The 18,483-nt window shown below is 35.2% G+C and overlaps 3 protein-coding genes across 4 annotated transcripts; all 3 read right to left on the bottom strand.

The window, feature by feature from the left end:
- Positions 1 to 1,658: 1,658 nt before the first annotated feature.
- Positions 1,659 to 6,333, bottom strand: LOC122579100 (switch-associated protein 70). Of its 2 annotated transcripts, none has more exons than XM_043751200.1 (9): positions 6,085 to 6,333; positions 5,270 to 5,331; positions 5,103 to 5,186; positions 4,996 to 5,027; positions 4,313 to 4,394; positions 3,973 to 4,201; positions 3,645 to 3,872; positions 2,886 to 3,178; positions 1,659 to 2,393 (listed from the first exon to the last, which is right to left on the bottom strand). In XM_043751200.1, exons 1-9 carry the CDS (start codon positions 6,205 to 6,207, stop codon positions 1,967 to 1,969), a joined length of 1,560 nt encoding a protein of 519 aa, XP_043607135.1. In that variant the 5' UTR covers positions 6,208 to 6,333; the 3' UTR covers positions 1,659 to 1,966. The 2 variants fall into 2 exon arrangements, with proteins under 2 accessions (XP_043607135.1, XP_043607136.1); XM_043751201.1 differs by having other exon boundaries at positions 1,659 to 2,390; positions 6,085 to 6,328.
- Positions 6,334 to 8,927: 2,594 nt separating this feature from the next.
- LOC122610918 (pentatricopeptide repeat-containing protein At3g09040, mitochondrial-like) lies at positions 8,928 to 11,279 on the bottom strand. The gene has a single exon (XM_043783872.1). It carries the CDS (start codon positions 11,277 to 11,279, stop codon positions 8,928 to 8,930), a length of 2,352 nt encoding a protein of 783 aa, XP_043639807.1.
- Positions 11,280 to 13,623: 2,344 nt separating this feature from the next.
- On the bottom strand, positions 13,624 to 17,481 carry LOC122579976 (protein JASON). The gene is made up of 7 exons (XM_043752240.1): positions 17,254 to 17,481; positions 17,025 to 17,079; positions 16,770 to 16,864; positions 15,845 to 16,089; positions 14,510 to 15,254; positions 14,342 to 14,424; positions 13,624 to 13,965 (listed from the first exon to the last, which is right to left on the bottom strand). The coding sequence occupies exons 1-7, from the start codon at positions 17,344 to 17,346 to the stop codon at positions 13,857 to 13,859; spliced, it is 1,425 nt and encodes a 474-aa protein (XP_043608175.1). The 5' UTR covers positions 17,347 to 17,481; the 3' UTR covers positions 13,624 to 13,856.
- Positions 17,482 to 18,483: the final 1,002 nt, after the last annotated feature.

Here is an 18,483-nt window from a genome sequence, read left to right as displayed (position 1 = left end):
AAAATGATTTGCATTTATCAAGAATCTCATATCTAGGGAAAGAAGATCAAATCAAATCCCTTATTCTTAGAAGAGATATGCACGGCCCGATTAAATCTAATAAAACCCTACTTGGGGAATAAGTCACGAACCCCCTATAAATAGGGGGAAGAATGGCTAGAATAATGATATAATCATATAATCATATAATCACATGATCACACACACACACACTTTCTTGGCGTACAAAAGGTTCTCACACCTTACCGGAAGGAATCGCCAACGAACAACCACAAACACCCCCCATTCCTCCTTTCTAGGCTAACGGAATGGCTGTACAAACAACATTATTTTGCTAAAACAAGCCGACCACATAACATATGGTGAGCAGCAGCAATCACCACCTCTGCCTAATTTAATTATCTGCTTGTTTTAGGAAGCAAGAGTTGTCATGCCATCATGTTTGTTGGTTGGAAAGTTTGTCCATAAAATGAAGTTTGAATACTGGTGGAACTCTGATAAGGTTATAACCATGGTTATCAAAAGAATACCTTTATTATGCCAAACTGTTGTTCCTATTGAACACACATTCAATTTAATGTATAAACATGGGATAATGGAATGGTATATAACATGAACTGCTAGTTGTCCAATTTTATAGTAGTAAGCCCATCTGTTTTAGAATGAGAATATATCTATTGGTAATGACAGCTCTAGATGAAATAATTGATTAAGTAGCGATATAAGCTATCGATTGATAATGGAACTGGTATGAACAAAACAAACACAAAGAAAATCAGAATATTGTGAAAGAGAGCGATGTTTTTAATTCTTCTTTATGTTGGAACAACAATAATGTATAGAAAATGTAGGATTACCAGTTGTCTTAAGAATGATTTATTACATAGGAGACAAAGTTGATCGGGTAACACTTGTCTTCGAACATTACCAACTTATCATATTATCATATCAGAAAAGCTTTCTCTAGTGTTCTGATGGAAGGTGAGGCACTTATTAAGGCTTGTAAAGTATTGCCAAGAAAATCGGGAGTAAGAGCTTTTTGAAAAAGTCATAAGCTGTCTTAAATAAGCAATAGCACCCAAACAGGCAAACACCCCCCTCAAGTCGGTTTGAAACACAGTTTTTAAGTAATTAAACTGCTTTAAGAATTAGTACTTTATCAAAGGATATAACAACAAACCCACATGTGGGTGTCTGGATATGAATTTTGAGATCTAATTCATCTGCTTATTTATGGGTAAATAAACTGGTTTCAGTCATCAGCTATTCAATTAATATTCTAATTTCTGGTCATTTTATCTATTACCTCCTAACGTAATCATACTAACAACCGACAAATGTTCAAATAACTAAATATATACTAGCATTGTACCCGCACGATGCGACGGCGGTTTGGTGGTAACGATGACGACTGGTGGCGGTGACGGCGGTCGTGATGGTGACGAACTGTTGGTGGTGGTCGATGTAAGTAATTGATTTAATGTAATTGATGTAAAAAGGTAGTGAGAATATTTTTGAAGATAAGGGATTGGTGATATAAATTAATTTATAAAGGATAAAATGACAATTTTCTATTAACATTTTTATGAGAGAGAGTGATAATTATTATAATATAGTATAGATATGCGCATTATGATGTACATACAAAATACAACATAAACACATCAAAATGCTATCTTGCAAGTCATGTTTTTATTACAACTAATACTTTTATTCTGATTATACAGTATCACATAATCACTTCCAAATCAACTTCTAAACGTCTCTATAAAAGGGTCAAGCCCAATGCTTGCACTAAAATTAAGCTCATCAGCGAAAGCAGTCCATTCAGAAGCTTCTAAAAGTCAGCAAATATTAATTTTCACAACTCACTATACGATCATTTTCGCAATTCATTCACCCTGTAACCAAAACAAGTTTTTATAATACCAAAAGATAGTTTTTCTTTAAGAGTATTGCCATACATCTAAGGCTGATGGTATGAATCCGTTGTTTGTTCCGGCTGTGTATCATCTGGTTGTCTAATTGTATGAACATCTGGATGGTATGCACTTCCTATTGGCTGCTGGCCATCATTTGTCTGTAAAAAGACCGGAATATCCAAACTATTCCCTTCAGTGTCTGGTGCAATTTCTCTAACATCTGCTATTCTTGCTTCTGTTGCCTCTATATCGTTCCATTCACCATCACCAATTGAGCCTGTTTGATCCAAAGATGGTGGTGGGTGAACTAAATTTCTCTCTGATACTGGAATATTCCTAGAAACACTAAGGCATGCTTTATCCACATTCTCTTCAGATGGATGTACGTGTTTGGTCAAGGGTTGCGTATCGCCATCTGGGCAAGACTCCCCTCTTTCCTCCATGACTTGCTTTGTGTTTTCCTCCTGTCTGCTAACCAAGTTGACCACCACATCAGACATTATTTATACATTCAGACATTGTTTATACATTCAGCCACTTAGTACATTCAGCACTTCATGACCAAAAAAAAGAACAGGCCCTAAGTTAAAAAAATTGGCTGAATAGGAATCATGAAAAATAGTTCTAATGCCGGCTAATATATATGAGGCTAACACTAGAGGTGAGTTTCTACCATTTACTATACTAATGCATGGTCTATTTGGGACATGTCTTGCCGAGAATAGGTAAAATGGGGTAAAAAGGATTAGGCCAAATGGGTTGACACGTTGAAACATCACCGCCAACATGCATAATTATGTTATTCTATTCCAAGTAACTAGAGCATTAGCATAATAATATATATTTTGTACTCAAATTTCTTCGCTTATAAACGACTTATAGTCCAATCCGATCAGCACCAACAACTACCCATTTTGACCATTTATCAGAGTAAGTTGATGTGGTTCAATAAGTAAATCAAACCTTTGAAGTTGTAGCTGTAACACATTAATGTATGCCAAAAGCTCTTGATTTTCCTTTCTTGCAGCCGTCTCTTTTTCTGTTGCCTCCTTTATTGCAGCGTCAGCCTCTGCATCCTTAACCCTGACCTTCTCCTCAGCCCTAACAACAGCTCCTTCTAAGATGACCACACGCTCCCTGGCTTTTGCAAGCTCAGAACGCCATAAAAGTGCCTCCTGATGAGAAGAGTCTCTTTGCTTCATAAGTTGCTCTCTTTCTTTATTTAAACCCATCACCTTCTCTTCAGAATCTCTTAGCTATACAACCAAAATAGCATTTGCAGAATCAACACATTTTAGCATACTCCTAGTTAGAGGTGCGATTTCAACCAATTGACTTATGAAAGGGTCGTTAGGTATACGTTTAATCTTTCACTGATCAAACAAGTAAAAGATGTCAAAATTCTGTATTTTATGGGGAAAAAAAAGTCAGATCTTTATTGAAATAATTCAGTTTTGGTAAAGCTTATTTCACATGCTAATGACTTCAGAGAAAAAGTTAAACAAACATATTTCAGTATTTTTTTATTTTATTTTTCTTGAACAGCAGTATTTTAGTTCAACCTGATCCAACCTGTATTGACCTATAAAAAACACATTCACCTTTTACCCGGCCCGTTCAGACTGTCCACTTTGCCTTCTTGACTCCTCTTGTAAAACTTGTTGCTCCATCTAGGCTACTGATGAAAAGGGAAAGACTAAAAAAGAAGATACACCCACCCACCTTTACACTAAAGGACGCTGCTTGTTTTTCCAACTCTTTCTTTAAGCGGTCAACTTCTGAAAAAGCGATTTTCCGTTGCTCATCCATTGTATGAGCTGCAGATGCTGCACCTTCTGCTGCTTCAGCTGTCTCAGTTAGCTTCTCTGCTATCTCTTTTATAGTTGCATCCCTAGCACGAATATCCCTAGCTAAATTTTGCAGCTCCTCGTCTTTTACTCGAAGTGTCTCCTATTGTAAAATCAGATTATTAATCGATGCAACTCATTTTTTCACCAAGCTATAACTATGCTCACATAACTGTTCTTATTACAGGCAAGATGTTTCATACCTTCATGATGGTCAAGTCATCCAACGGAGCATCAAGCGTTTTATTCATCACTGATCCCAAAGCATTTCTCCTTGCAATCTGCAATGCAGCCTCAATTTCTTTGGAGGATTCCAAAGCAGTTGAATTAGCAGCAGCGACAACAGCAGATACTGTCCCTAATTTTGCATTACTGTTTCCAGCTAATGAGTTCACAGCCTCTTTATGAGCCCTCAACACCAACTGTGTTGCACTGTTGTTTGTGCAGCAAGTATATACGTACATTAGAAAACCTAATTGATCAGAATGATATAAATTTTGGCAAAAATTGACTTCAGCAATATGAAAGCATTAGATAACTCACTGTAATGTGGACACCCAAGCTCTAGCTGCACCTGGAGTTTCTGCACAGAGAAAATATTCTTTTTTCTGAGGTGTTGCGATATCTAAAGAATCAAGTCAAGGTCATACATACAACAGCTTCTCCCGTATTACAGATACTATAACAAAATAAGATATGGAAACGGAAGGGCGTAGCTTAGAAGGGGCAACATGGGCGGTTCGAAAAGGTCATTTATAGTACAGGTCGAAACAAACAGTTGGTTCTCATTGACCCACAGATGCTATTATTATTAAAAATAGTGTAACGAAACAGCCCCATTGAAGTGAACAACCAAGGATACAATGAGTCTCTTGGATTTCATGTCATAGCTTCTATACCCCAGGGAGAGCATATCCAAGAAAGACACAAGCAGTTTCCTTGGAGACAATTTCAACTATAATTAATAGACTTTGGGCAACTTCAACCAATTTGACATATCCCACTAAAAGCTAAATTTGTCAATTTTACTTTTTTGAAATGGACACAATCCAAGTCGACCCATATATAAGTAAACGGGGTCAACAATGCTACCTCTAAATAGTTTAATCTTTAGTCTTGTGACTAGCTCACTGGCATATAGGTTCATACTATAATACGAAGTAGGAAAAAGCACTATGTAAATCCATAAAGGTAACAAAATGGAATACAGAAAATATAGTGGATACAGATAATGCAGTTATCATACTTTGGCAGCCCACTGTAAGTAAAAACATAATAATTATTAGAAATCGTCATATATCCAAAATATCTAAATGTTCAGGAGTGATCTTACTGAAAGTTATAAGGTGATGTCATGATTGTGCTATTAGAATCGAAGACAATAGTTCCTTTGACATTCGGGTCATTTCTCCTGATTCTGCAAGCCATATATAATTCTTAAATAAACACCCTTAAATAGATCTTTTAGTGAACGGGAATAATTGATATACACCATCTTACTTGTATTCCATCTTTCCTGTTGTGGGGTCTAGGATCACCCATCTCTCGTTCCATTTCCTTAGCTATTACAACAAAAATGTTGAAACTACACGTCAGAAGAAATATCTAAATAATAGCCTCCTATTATCCAACTCAAAGTATCATAAAGTTCATTATGATAACAAGACATGACGCTGCAATGTATCACATAGCCTGAGCACAAACATCCCCAGTAACATTTCATGTTTTCAAAAATCATGTAACCTTCTAAGTTTGAAAGTTTGCGCTCATAACGAATCCAAATTTATTTGCTAATCCAAAAGGACCAAGTTCACCACCACACAAACTTGAACCGGGTAAAGCCCTCCCTATTGAAAACCAGCTTTTAGGTTTCCATTTCTTCACACTAACCAAGGTTTAAACTAGGACTTCAAACTCAACCCATACTCATCATTAAGCTTCTCAATTTATCTAATCAAGGGGCAACACTAGGCAGATTTTCAAGATCCTCTTAGGTACCATTTGCTAACTTCTTAGCTTATTGCATCTATACATACATACATTTTGCCAAATATCTGAAATTATTATACACCCGACACTAAATTACCAAACTTTATCTTTTCTAAGTCTTAAACATCTGATCATGCAAATCAAAATATAAAAAAAAAAAAAAAAAATGGAATTTAATTCATTCTTTAAAGAAAAAAAAAACAAAAACCTACTCAAGTCACCTAAGATATAATGTACAGATAAATCAGGGCTTGAAATCAAAATTAAAAAGTAAAACAAAAAAAAAATTGATTTAAAGATAATTGGGAAGAAGGTGAGTGAGTTACAGTTTCAGATCGCTTGAGAAGAGGACCCTGCAAGAGGTTTCGACCCGACCCGGATGCCAATTGCCTTTTGATTTTATCCAAACTTGCTTCTGTAACAATACCACCATCTCCATTTGTAGCCATAATAATACTTATAATTTTTAGTAAAAGTGTTTTCCTTTACTTGGGTAGTTGGGTGTTGTGTTGAATCAAGATTCAAGAAATTATATAAGGAAAGTGTCGTGTGTTTTTTATTTAATGATTTTATTTATATTTATTTTTAAATTAAAGTTTAGTAGTCCATGTATGTACTGATGTACATGGCGTTATTTATATTTGAAGGGTACGTTTACTTCATCTATACGGCCAAAAAAACAGCAACCAACAACTTCTAGCTTGCTACTCTAACTTTTTGTCTAAATTACCAACTTCTTGTTTGATTTAATTATACGAGAGGGTACACGCACAATGCGGCTGTGAGTGATGGTGGTGTTAACGTATATAAAATGGTATGGATATAGATATAGATTCAAGGGGCAAGAGTTTTTTCACATTATTTGAATTTTGTTTTGATTGGGGAGGGATGAGGAGAGAGCGTAAAAAAGAAAAAAAAAAAGGTAAGTGTTAAGAAAAGAGTAATGTAGATATTTTATGGTGTGAGTTATAAGGATAGTTATAGAAATAAGGATATTTCATTTTTTTTAAGGCAAAAAGTTTAAGGAGAAAAAAAGTAGATTTGTTTTACAAGAAATATAGATTATCATGACATGGTGAGTTGATATTGGGATATCTTAAATTAGGGATCATTAGGTACATGTAACTTACACATGTGTAAGTCGTCGTGGCGGTAGTCGTCGTCGCCGGAAGATCATGGTGGTGGCCAGAGATGTTGGTGGTGGTGGTGGTGGTGATGATGGTTGTATAACTTACACATGTGTAAGTCATGTGGGCGTGGCGGTGGTGGTCGTCGCCACATGGTGATGGTCAGAGATGGTGGTGATGGTCGGAGATGATGAAAAATAAATGATTGAAAATTGTCCCTATTATCCCTAATTTAAAGTGTCCCTAACTTCACTTTTCTCTATCATGACATTATTTATATATAACTTCTTTAATGTAAATACGTCAATAACCTATGTGGATTCGGACTTTAAACATAATATTATCGATGTTATTTACATAATTAATAATTGATACATAAGAATGAATACTTTCTCATTCGAAAGCTAGTAATTCACATGAAATTTCATAATTTTTGATATTATTTAGAAATCTATGCATTTCATATATAACATACAACCGTTTATGAAACAGCTTCTCCAACATGCTAATCCCCTACTTTGGCATAGAGGTTAGGGCTTCAAAGGTACAGTGGATTTGATTTATGAAAAAATGGTTAAAAGATGATATTTATGAAAAAAATGGTTAAAGGATGATGTATTCACTTCAGTTTGGTGTTGATCTATTTACTTAAGTTCTATTCTAAGCACAATTTAGTGAGTATTTACATGCATGTACAATGTACTTATTTAAAATCAATAGTCTATGTGTATAAGTGATTAGTTATTATAGCATTTGGTATGTGGATAGTTCAAGGTGAGCATAATTTAGGCCGAATGGAGTGAGGGGTTTACTTCCTATGGGATGCCCAAAAAGCGCGTGGAATGCCTCGGAAACGTTCGGGGAATGCCCAACACATCACCTCCAAGGGCGTTCCATGTCAAAAATTTGTCCTCCACGTTCCAATTCGAACGCCCTCACCCGTTTTGACCAAACACCACAAATGCATCTTCCCCCACCCCCAACGGCTACCTCTTTAATTTTTAAAGAATTTTCAAATATACATAAACAACCCCCTATACATTATTTTCATCTAACATTTCTCCATTTGCACCTATTTCCTTCATTTCTCTTCCACCATACCCGAAAATCACCCCATTTTTTCACCTTCTTCTTCCCAAAATGAATCCACACAACTTCAACCCAAACTTTCTATTTCCTAACCAGAATAACCTATTTCAACCGGATATGAATGACCCTAACCTTCACCACAATCCTCATTTTATTAGTTTGCTCGCCGGTTTGTCAACCGTGGGCGTACAACACGAAAAATGTGTTTGGTACATTTTTATAATTAAATTAAAAAATTAAACAAAAGAGGGGGTAAGTGAAAATAAAAATAATCAAACAAAAAAAAAAGGAAAAAAAGGGGATTTTGGGAACCTTTCACTCCAGGAGGAAAGCCTCATGGAGAGGAGAACTCCACATGTCACCACCCTAGCAAAAAGAGAGGTTATGGGAACCTCTCACTCCCCATGGCCTTATGTGATGGTTTGGTGCTAACCCGTGTCATCCCCCTATTTTGGCACCACACATCAACAACGATATTTGACTTTTGAACCCCAAATCTGACGTCGACGTTTTATTTTTTAATTATTTTGATGTAACTTAAAAAGATAATATTCTACATTCTGAATCATCTTGTGTCAAGAGCAATCCATAATGAATGAATCGATAAAAATTGATGCAACACTGATGTAACGTTTTAGATCATACACGATCATATTTCATGCCCTTAGCAGGGCATGTCTATACCTCCTGTTCCCCTCCTCTCAAAAGTCAAAACTATATTTATTCTTCCATCTATGATAGAAGTTTTAGGAGTGATTGTTACAAACAGTAAACTCTAGATTTAGATGTGATTCATTGAGAGGCATTAATAAGACATCAAAATTTTAAATGTACAACTTGATATTAGAATTTTATAGGTTAAATCTACATGTTTTGGCACTGTGGTACTCTTCTAGGAATGTTATCATGTACTGATTACATACATGTGTAAGGGCTTTCTATCTATCTATTTTCTATGCATTGATCCAACTACAGCCCAAGTCTTTCTTAATACCTTTATCAACCATCTCCTTCCTCACCTTTGAACCATCTTCCCAGTTACCAACTTCAGTATACATCTTTGACAACAATACATAACCCGCTGCTTTGCTCTCCGGAAACATGCCAAATAACTTATTCGCACCCATTTCGCCAAGATCTTTCTCACCATGTATCCTACACCCGTTCAGAAACGATCTCCAAATGGCTGGCCAAGCTGGAAAAGGCATCGCCTCAATCACATCTTTGGCTTCTTGCAAATACCCGTTTCTTGATAATAAATCAACCAAACAACCATAATTATCTGGGGACGGATCCATTTTATAATCTAATGTGATTGATCTGAATAATGTGCGGCCAAGATCAACAAGGCCCGCATGACTACAAGCTGATAAAACTGACACAAATGTTGACTGGCTCGGCTTTAAATTGGATAACTTCATCATCTTGTAAACTTCCATGGCTTCTGTAACATGACCATGGTTGGCATATACCATTATCATTGTATTAAAGAGAGTCACATCGGCGAATCTGTATGCTTGATTAAAAGTAAGGGTAGCATTCTTGATATCCCCACTTTTTCCATAAGCATCTATGGTTGCACTAGTGACAAATTCATCTGTATCAAACCCTAGTTTGAAAACGTGCGTGTGCACATATTTTGTTAGATTAAGAGATGCAATGCTAGCACACGCATTCAAAATGCTACCCAAAATGAAATTGTCGGCGCTTTGCCCATCTTCTTTTAGATAACCAAAATACCTGATGGCTGCATATGTGTTTCCTTGATCCACCAAAGCAGAAATCAGAGCACCCCAACAGACTATATCCATTTTATCGTCAAAAAACTCATACGAATCATCCAAGAAACCAAATTTAGCATAACCATACACTAATGAGCTGCATATGTATCCATTTGAAGCGAACCCAGATTTCACTATAATCCCATGGACTTGTCTGCCTACTTGTAAATTTTCAGTCTTGAAACATGCTTCCACGGTACAAGAAAAGGTGCATTCGTCTGGTTGAATGGTCGAACCCCACAAGTTGGTGAAAAGCTTTAGGGCTCTAATATCAGAGCTCAAGTTATACCCATGAATCATCTCATTCCAATTTTGTATGTTTCTTGAAGGAATGGAATCAAAAACCGAGTACGCAAGTTCTTTTACCTCACATCTACAAAACATGCTAATAAGACAGTTAGACACATGTGGGTCAGTATGTAAACCAAGACGAAATGCAAGACCGTACAACTGTTGACCTAGGTTAACCTCAAGAACGTCCCCAAACAAGCGAAACAAGATTGAGAATGTTATGTGATTGGGTCTTAGACCCGAGACCATAAGATTAGTAAATAAAGTTACAACTTGTTCTACACTTGAGGAGACTGATAATATGGTGTTCCAAGATGCAACATCTTTACATCCCATTGTCTGGAAATGCCTCCAAGCATAATCATTAGCACCTATTTTGAAGTACATATCTAACAAGGAATTCATTATAGTAACCGTCGACTCAAAACCATTTCGGACGATTAGCCCTTGTATCTGGCTTCCAAAATCAAAATCACTTGTAACTGAACATGCATTAAGCGTGTGAATGTAAGTGAACTCATCCATTAGTACACCTTTAGAGTGCATAGATGATACCGCAACAATAGCTTCTACACCATATTCGCGTTGTGCATAGGCTCCAACCATAGCATTCCAACAACCAACATCACAACCATTTAATCTCTCAAACAATCGTTCAGCCGCTTCAATATCTCCATATCTAGCGTACATGTTCAAAATCGCACTACCCACAAACACATTACTTTCCATCCCAATCTTAACAGAAAAACAATGCACACATATACCAAACTCAAAAGCTCCCTTACTAACACATGCTTTCATGACACTACCTAAAGCAAACTCATTAGGCCGTAAATACCCAGTCCGCATCATACCAATAAACGCCTCCATACCCGTCCCATACTCACCATTTCTATTCGCTCCGGAAATAATCAAAGTCCAAGAAACAAGATTTCTGTCAGGCATTTCATCAAACAGTTTGAGCGCATTGTTGAAAACCCCACAATTTATATACATTTTCATCAAATTGTTAGGAGTGTATATATCATTCGATAAACCAACTTTAACTATATAACCATGAATCTGGGTTCCAAGATTATGTGATCCTAGGGTGGTTTCAGCTAAATTGAGAGCATTAGTTACAGTGATGACATCCTTAAGATTTAACTTTAGGCTGTAAAATCTTTTGGGGTTAGAAAATGATTGGTTTGCAAAAATGTAAAGATGCCTTTTTAAGGCTAATAACCCTCGCATTTACGGCTACTTTATCAAACCGTAACACCTGTGGCTAATATGATAAACTAGCCAATGGTAATGAGTCAACATTCATTATTCGCTCCATATGGGTCTGTTAAATTATATCAATCCTTACTTGAATAGTCTTATTATTGTTATTTATTTTCTTTATGTTGAGATGTTTTGCAGGAATAAAGAAGCTCAAGGGTAGATTCTGTCACTCTTGATGTTCTGGAGGATGCTTTTGGATCTATTTATTGAGGAAACTGAAGACTTGCTAGAAGTGAAACTTTTATCATTCTTGGAGGACCAAATTGTAAATTGGTGATGTGAGCGTTGTTGATATACGCAGCCTTTGTAGAGATTTCCATTAATTCTTTTGTTAGTCTTCATTTTGAATGAATACGATGTAGTATCATATGACTCTATGATTGAATCATTCCTTTTTTATTACCGTTGTAATTTTATTTCTCTAAAACTATTTTGTATATTTATTCTGGATTCGATATTATCAATAAAATTAGATCTTTAGCTTTAAATCTGTTTGCTAATCTATAAAATTTATGTCAACGCAAACAATTAGTTAGGTCAATCATTTTTCTCATAACAGAGTGAAAAATAAAAACTTCTGGGTGATTTTTTTTATTAGGTTAAAATGGTGAGTTTCAACAAATGTGTTAACAAATGATGTTTTAGTTATGTATCGAGAATAGTGTAAGTGATTACTTATTGATTGGTAATGGAATATGAATGATATCTAGCTCAGCTAGTTAGAGGCACTTTCGATTTTATCCAATGTTTTGAGTTCAATCTTTATGGATAGCAAACCTTGAGGTTTTTACTTCCAAATACCTCAATATCTCGGTGTTTAGGATACATGCAAGGCTTTACCATTATACGATGAGGTTTTCCTGATGTCGTATACGACTGAATGTTCGAAAAAAAAGTAATGGGACATTTTTTTTTTGTTAATGTGATGCTGACAAAGAATAATTATGGACTATTATTGGGGAAATGATTAATCCCCATACTCGTAATATAGTAGCTCAAAAATCCTCCTAACTTTTAGATGGGGACATGTGCAATAGGAAAGAGAATTAATAGTATCCACATATCACTATTAAGAGGATTTTTAGACAAATTTTTTAGGAGGATAAATCATTTTCCCTATTAAAAAAGCGAAAATGATGAGTACTGTGAATTGTACCCAAGCAAGGTAATGCTAAGGCAAAAAGAATTAAAATAATTACATTTTGACACTTTAATTTTTTTACATATCCAAAAATGCCCCCTGATTTTCTATAGTAATCAAGTTGTAGCCGCTATTGTACCTATGCTATCCCCATGAATGAATAGGCAATGTGACCTTTTTTAGTACCAAAGTTAATAGGCAATTTTACCTTTTTTAGTAACAAAGTTTAACGATGTTTTATTGTATCTTAAAAACCAAAAGTGACCACAAAGAGATATACGAATTTGACTGATTTCTTTGAGCTCTTAGAAAATACCAACGAAATAATAATGTGAATAACAAAATCGCAATGCTATTTTTGAAATCGGAATATTGCTAATTTGGAAATCCCAATGCTATATTGAATTCGCAATTATATGACATGTCATGTGGTGGTGTATGTTGCAGATTTGGATCTGATGTTGTTTTTTATTTGTTGTTGAACTTGCATCAAGGATGAAAAATAAAAACTCTTACCCATAAGGGAACCCGAAACTGGACATTTTGGGTCAAATGCAGGTCCGGGTTTACGGTTCTTGGTCAGTATATGGGATGGTTTATTTAAACAACCGAAACCATGACTACAACAAAATTTGAGTTTTTAACCTTAACATTATAAAAATGCTGCTAATATTATTGGTCTAGAACCCCATTTGATTAATGAGTTAGAATATAAAACGTTATTTAGTACTACTTGGGGAAAAATAGTTAAAATTTTATTATTATTTTTCTTTTGAAATGTCAGGTGATTTGCAATCACAACAATGTCACATAAATTACTGTGATAAGTTTATTTTGTGGTCTTCCGATTTGATATGAATTAAGAATGAACCTCATGTTGAAACGAAAAAAAAACAACATATGGCTTCAGCATAAACATCGCAACCAACTAGTACTCCAATGTCCAATGAAGTGCTGAGCACCGTTCCATTGAATTTAGTGGAATTTCAGAAAGATAATCACTGAAATTGGAATTATAGGATCAGCCAGGGCGAATGAATGAATGAATGCTACACTCGGTGTTTGAATTGCTAAAACATAAGCAAACCGATCTGAGTAGTGAGAAATTTCGAACCACCCTGCTTCTTTTTTGACTTATATATAGCATACAATAAACAATAAAGGAAGGAATACACAAAGTTTGCTGGTTCATTTTTGCATTTATATATACATAATTTGCAAGCAATAACATCTTTATACTGTTTAGTAATGGATGGTTTTCAAAAAATAAAAATAATAAAACACAAACGTTGTAAAGCCAATCAGTCCACACCAAACCATATAATTGGAAATAAAAAAATTCAGCTGATGAAATTTCAGCAAGTACTTGCTTCTATATATCCAAACGCAAGTACCATCAGCAGTCAAGAACTGTTGACCAGAATAAAACCAGATTCAAAATGGCTTACAGATTGACGTTCTTCTTTCTCATCCAAGCCTATAGGTGGTAGTGTCATCTTTCCGAGTTGCTTCCTGCTTAGCAAGAACTTCTTAGTGCAACACTTTAACCACAACTTTTTTAGTAACTATTGACATCAAATATGATTATCGACCAAATTTCTGTAAAAGGAGTTTCAGAACATTTTGACAAATATAAAATCAATACATATGTGTGCAGTGTGCCTTTATAGTTCAAAAATATGTTACATTTTATATTTAAAGGGTTTCTTTTAGGTTATATATTTGAGGTATTGGTGGTTGCATACTAATAATATCTAGGTTTCGCTAGAACAGCTTAATTATACTTCTGATTTTTAAAGCCATTCAATTATGACAAAAAAAAAAGGTGCATATCTTTGATTTCAAAGTAGTTAAATATAACAATGAGGTTGAGCGTGATATATCATACCTCTCAGCAAGAAGTTTATCCTCGGATAAAGCCTTCTCCAATCTTTCCTCAAATGGTGTAGCATGCCAGCTAACTTTTTGATCCTAATAGCATATACAAATATCAACTCTCGTTTTCTGTTATAATGTAGCCGCTGTGTACAAAAAGAGTAAAATGACCAAGATTTACCTCTTTGTACTTATTAGTTGAATTAGGAATTCCATTGCCATCCCACCACTTGGGTGGGGAAGTAACAGCTTCATCAGTATTCCAATGAGCTGCAACCATCCCCAGTATAGGCCTTTCCCCAGGAGTTTTGGCAATAAATGGACGGTTGTTGCTACCTTGATTAAACTGCTTTGGTGGTAGCCATGATGACAAACTTGTATCCACATTCAACTCTTTGCCAGTTGGCATTGCACCTCTCTCAGGTTGTTCTTCCAAGTGAACAGAATAGTCATCAGAAGTAAAACTTTCTTTAATCATTTCCTTAAACTGGGTGGCGTTTTCCACAGGGTTTAGCACTGAGTACACATACTGAGATCTGATCCTTGTATTCTTTCCGATTTCCTTGTTATGCAAATATGCAGGATAGGCAGTGCCAGGTGTTTGCATATCATTGGTTAATGTTGGAAGGGTAGGGCAAGGTGAAGGTTTTGAAGCACTGTAATCACCTAGTAATTCAGATGGTTTCGGTTCTTGGCATGTAACTGCAGATGAAGCACTATTACATGAAATTGACACTGCATCATTGTCACAATCAAAATGAACAGATTTTTTCCTGCACTGTGTCTCTGGAATCAGAGGAGTAAATGCTGCAGTAGGATTTTGCCCCAGATCAGCATGTTTGTTATTGATTTCTACATCATGTCTAACCCTGTGGCCTTCAGTTGCACTGGGATAGAGTCCCTCTGAATTTTGCCCAGTTACACAACTACAAAAAAACAAGCATGGCAAAGACAGTCATCTTTCTACTTTTGACAAGTAAAAATGTGGAACTTGACACATTTACCTAAATTTGGCTTTATTTGGGCTTTGTGTTAGCTGAAACAGCTTAAACGGGCTAGACTAAATGTGACCACTAAGAAAGATAGTTAAACGGGTCGCTAGTTATCTGAAGTGTATTCTGCATTATCAAATTACCAAAATTGCTTTTCTAAAAGAGTTAGCAATCATTGTAACAAACTAACAATATATTTATTGTAAGCGTAATTAATACATCACTTCTTTATAAAAAGTTTATATATAGATTTTAAAAAAATACATTTGTGTATCGGACCAATAAATTTTGACCCGGTACCCAACCCATCCATTTTCCACCGTTAGACTAAAGCATATTCTCATAGTCAAATAGAAGTGCAGTTATCGAATTACATATTTATATGTTTTAAGAATGATCACATTCACTGGCATTTCCAAAATTAGAAACTAGCCAAACCTTGAGTGATTGTAATTGACCAAATGATGGAACCACACAGATACAGAAATCACTAGCTTTTCGGTTACTGACCAACTTGGAAATACCTGTCCGGTGAAAGTGATGAAGAATCTGATCCATTCTCCCATTCCTCAAAGAGTTTAGCCGGAGAAGGGAGCTGATCTGTTTGCTTTTCTAGTTTGAGCTTTTCAATACTAGCAGTTTGAAGCCAAGAATGATATGCTGGATATTCCGTATTTCCATTGCGAGATCCTGAATCTGTTGGTTTCTCATTGTTCCGAATTTCAGCTGGAGTTTGTGGTAAAGTGCCACAAGCTTTGAGAAATTTTGCCTACATAGTTACAGCTTTTATTTAGATGATCAGTTCAAGTAGAGCTCAAAGTTTATGCCCTTTCATAATATAAGTAGTAAATACAGAATTGTGTAGGTGCAAGTTTGGCACAAAATGCTCCAACTATTAAGCTACAGATGTATTTTAGTTTTAAAGCTAAATCATAAAATTTAAGATTCAAACTTGGTAAGGAAATATAAATTGGGCGTCAACAAGTAAAATACTATTAAGTACCGACTTTTGTTCATCATACTACACACAGGAAATCTTGTTAACAATTCAAATCCATATAGTAAAAAAAAAAAAAAAACTCTAGGCTTTTTTGTAACAAGGTATCCATCTTACAAAAAAATGAGATGGAAGTTCAGTCGTTCCCTTGAACCGGCTGCTAACAAAATGATAACTATCACACGCAACAAAGTTGGATCACGTATGCAAAACGTTATCTCAAAAATAAAATACAATGTTCCATCAATAGAAAGTGACAAGTAAGAACATGATACTAAAGCTCATCTTACTGAAACAAACAAGTTAAAACGTAACCATCATGGCTTCTAAAAAGTTAGACCTTATTATGACCCAAGGCCTATTAAGTAGTAACTTCTAATTAACAATTCATTAACCAACACTATTCGCATCTTTAACTTCATTTAATCATACAAATTATAGATAAAAATCACCTCAGCTTTCAGCTCGCTAAAATCGATATCATGAGCAGCAGATCCTAAAACGCCGCTTTTTGTATCTTTTTGTGGCACTTGATCTCTATCTTCAGCTATAAGGTAAACAAAATAATACTATCAACAACCAAATTCGAAACATATGTCACACATCAAACGAGTGTATTAAGTGGTTTGAATCTTTAATTAATATATATAATACAATTAGGTCAATATTGATGAAACTAAAAGAAAAAAAAAAACTGATCAACTCACCTTCGGAAAGTAGCAAAGAGGATAACCGATTCCGAGATACAGTTTCAATGGGAACCTGAACAGATATAAACAAATAAATCAATATATTTATATGTGTGTGTATGCACGTAATTTCAATTGTAAATTATGTGTTATATCACAAGTGTGTATACATATAGATATAGAGATATAATATATCTACAGCAATCATTCCTCTATTTTTGTAGCAATTTAGTTTTGGAAATTTTACCTTGGGATTTGAAGAGATCGGCTGAGATAGGAGATGAACTGAAGGCCGACGGTTATCGTCTTGAACACGAAAACAACCGAAGAAACAGCCCATCGTCCTGTGAATATATATATATATACAAAATCTGCAAATTTTAAAATGAATTTGAGAGCATGATGTTGAAATGGGGCAAATAAGAGGGAGCCCTAGCTAGATATTTAAGTTAGTGAGGGACTTTTATGAGCTGAACGTTTTTTCGAAATTTGAAAGACGTACAGACATAGATTTAATTATTATTATTATTATACGAGTATTTATTAGATTAAAACACGAGGGAATGGTGAATTCAAATTTTCAGGGTTCGGGGTCCAGTACTTTTGACTTTTTACACATTAATAAAAACATTTTTAAAAGATCACTTTTATTTTTGAGTTTAAAAAAACCACTAAAAATATAAACCTTTGGCCCATCGAGTGAACCAGAACCGGTGGGGTAACCAGATTTTAGATTTGACTCTTTTCCAAAAAATTTGTCGAAAGTTTGGTTAAAACAGATCGAATACGATGATTTAGACTCATTGCAAATTGATTTTCTTTTGCTTGTTCTTGATAAAATAAAATAAAAATTCGTCACACATTTATGCAAGCACAAAGATACCAATTTGAGCAAATAACTTACTACGTCGTTTGAATTCTTTTCTATGACAATTTATTTAGTTGTATTATATACGAGAGCAAGTATCCGCGTGTTGCGATGGGAAGATGGTGAAGGTCATAGGTAGGTGATATGTGATAGGTCATAGGAGGTGATATGTGATAGAGTGTCATAGCCAAATGTCTTAGCCGTATGGTCTCCGCCCTCGGATTTAAAAATTCGTCGAAAGTATATCGAATGACATCTCTAATGAAAGAGCATGAAATTTTAAGAACACCCATATAATTTTTACAATTTTTTAATGTATATTTTTGAGATAAAAGATTTTGAAAGAATTAGAGAAATAAAATGATTTATGGACGAGAAAGAAAGTTGTAGGCATTGATGTATGGTACATCATGCATTATCATTTGTACATTGTTGAAATTGAAAGTTGAAACCCTATTTACTTTATAATATACGAGAGCAAGTACCCGCGCGTTGCGGTGATGAGATGATGGGGTGATACCTATGTCATAGAGTATGATAAGTTATAGGAGTTGATATGTCATAGAGTATGATAGTCAAATGCCTTAGCCGTACGGGCTCCGCCCTCGG

This window comes from Erigeron canadensis, chromosome 8, assembly GCF_010389155.1.
Source record: "Erigeron canadensis isolate Cc75 chromosome 8, C_canadensis_v1, whole genome shotgun sequence".
NCBI lineage: Eukaryota > Viridiplantae > Streptophyta > Magnoliopsida > Asterales > Asteraceae > Erigeron > Erigeron canadensis.
Note: the sequence above shows the minus strand (reverse complement) of the source record. Positions and strands in the feature narration are given on the sequence as shown.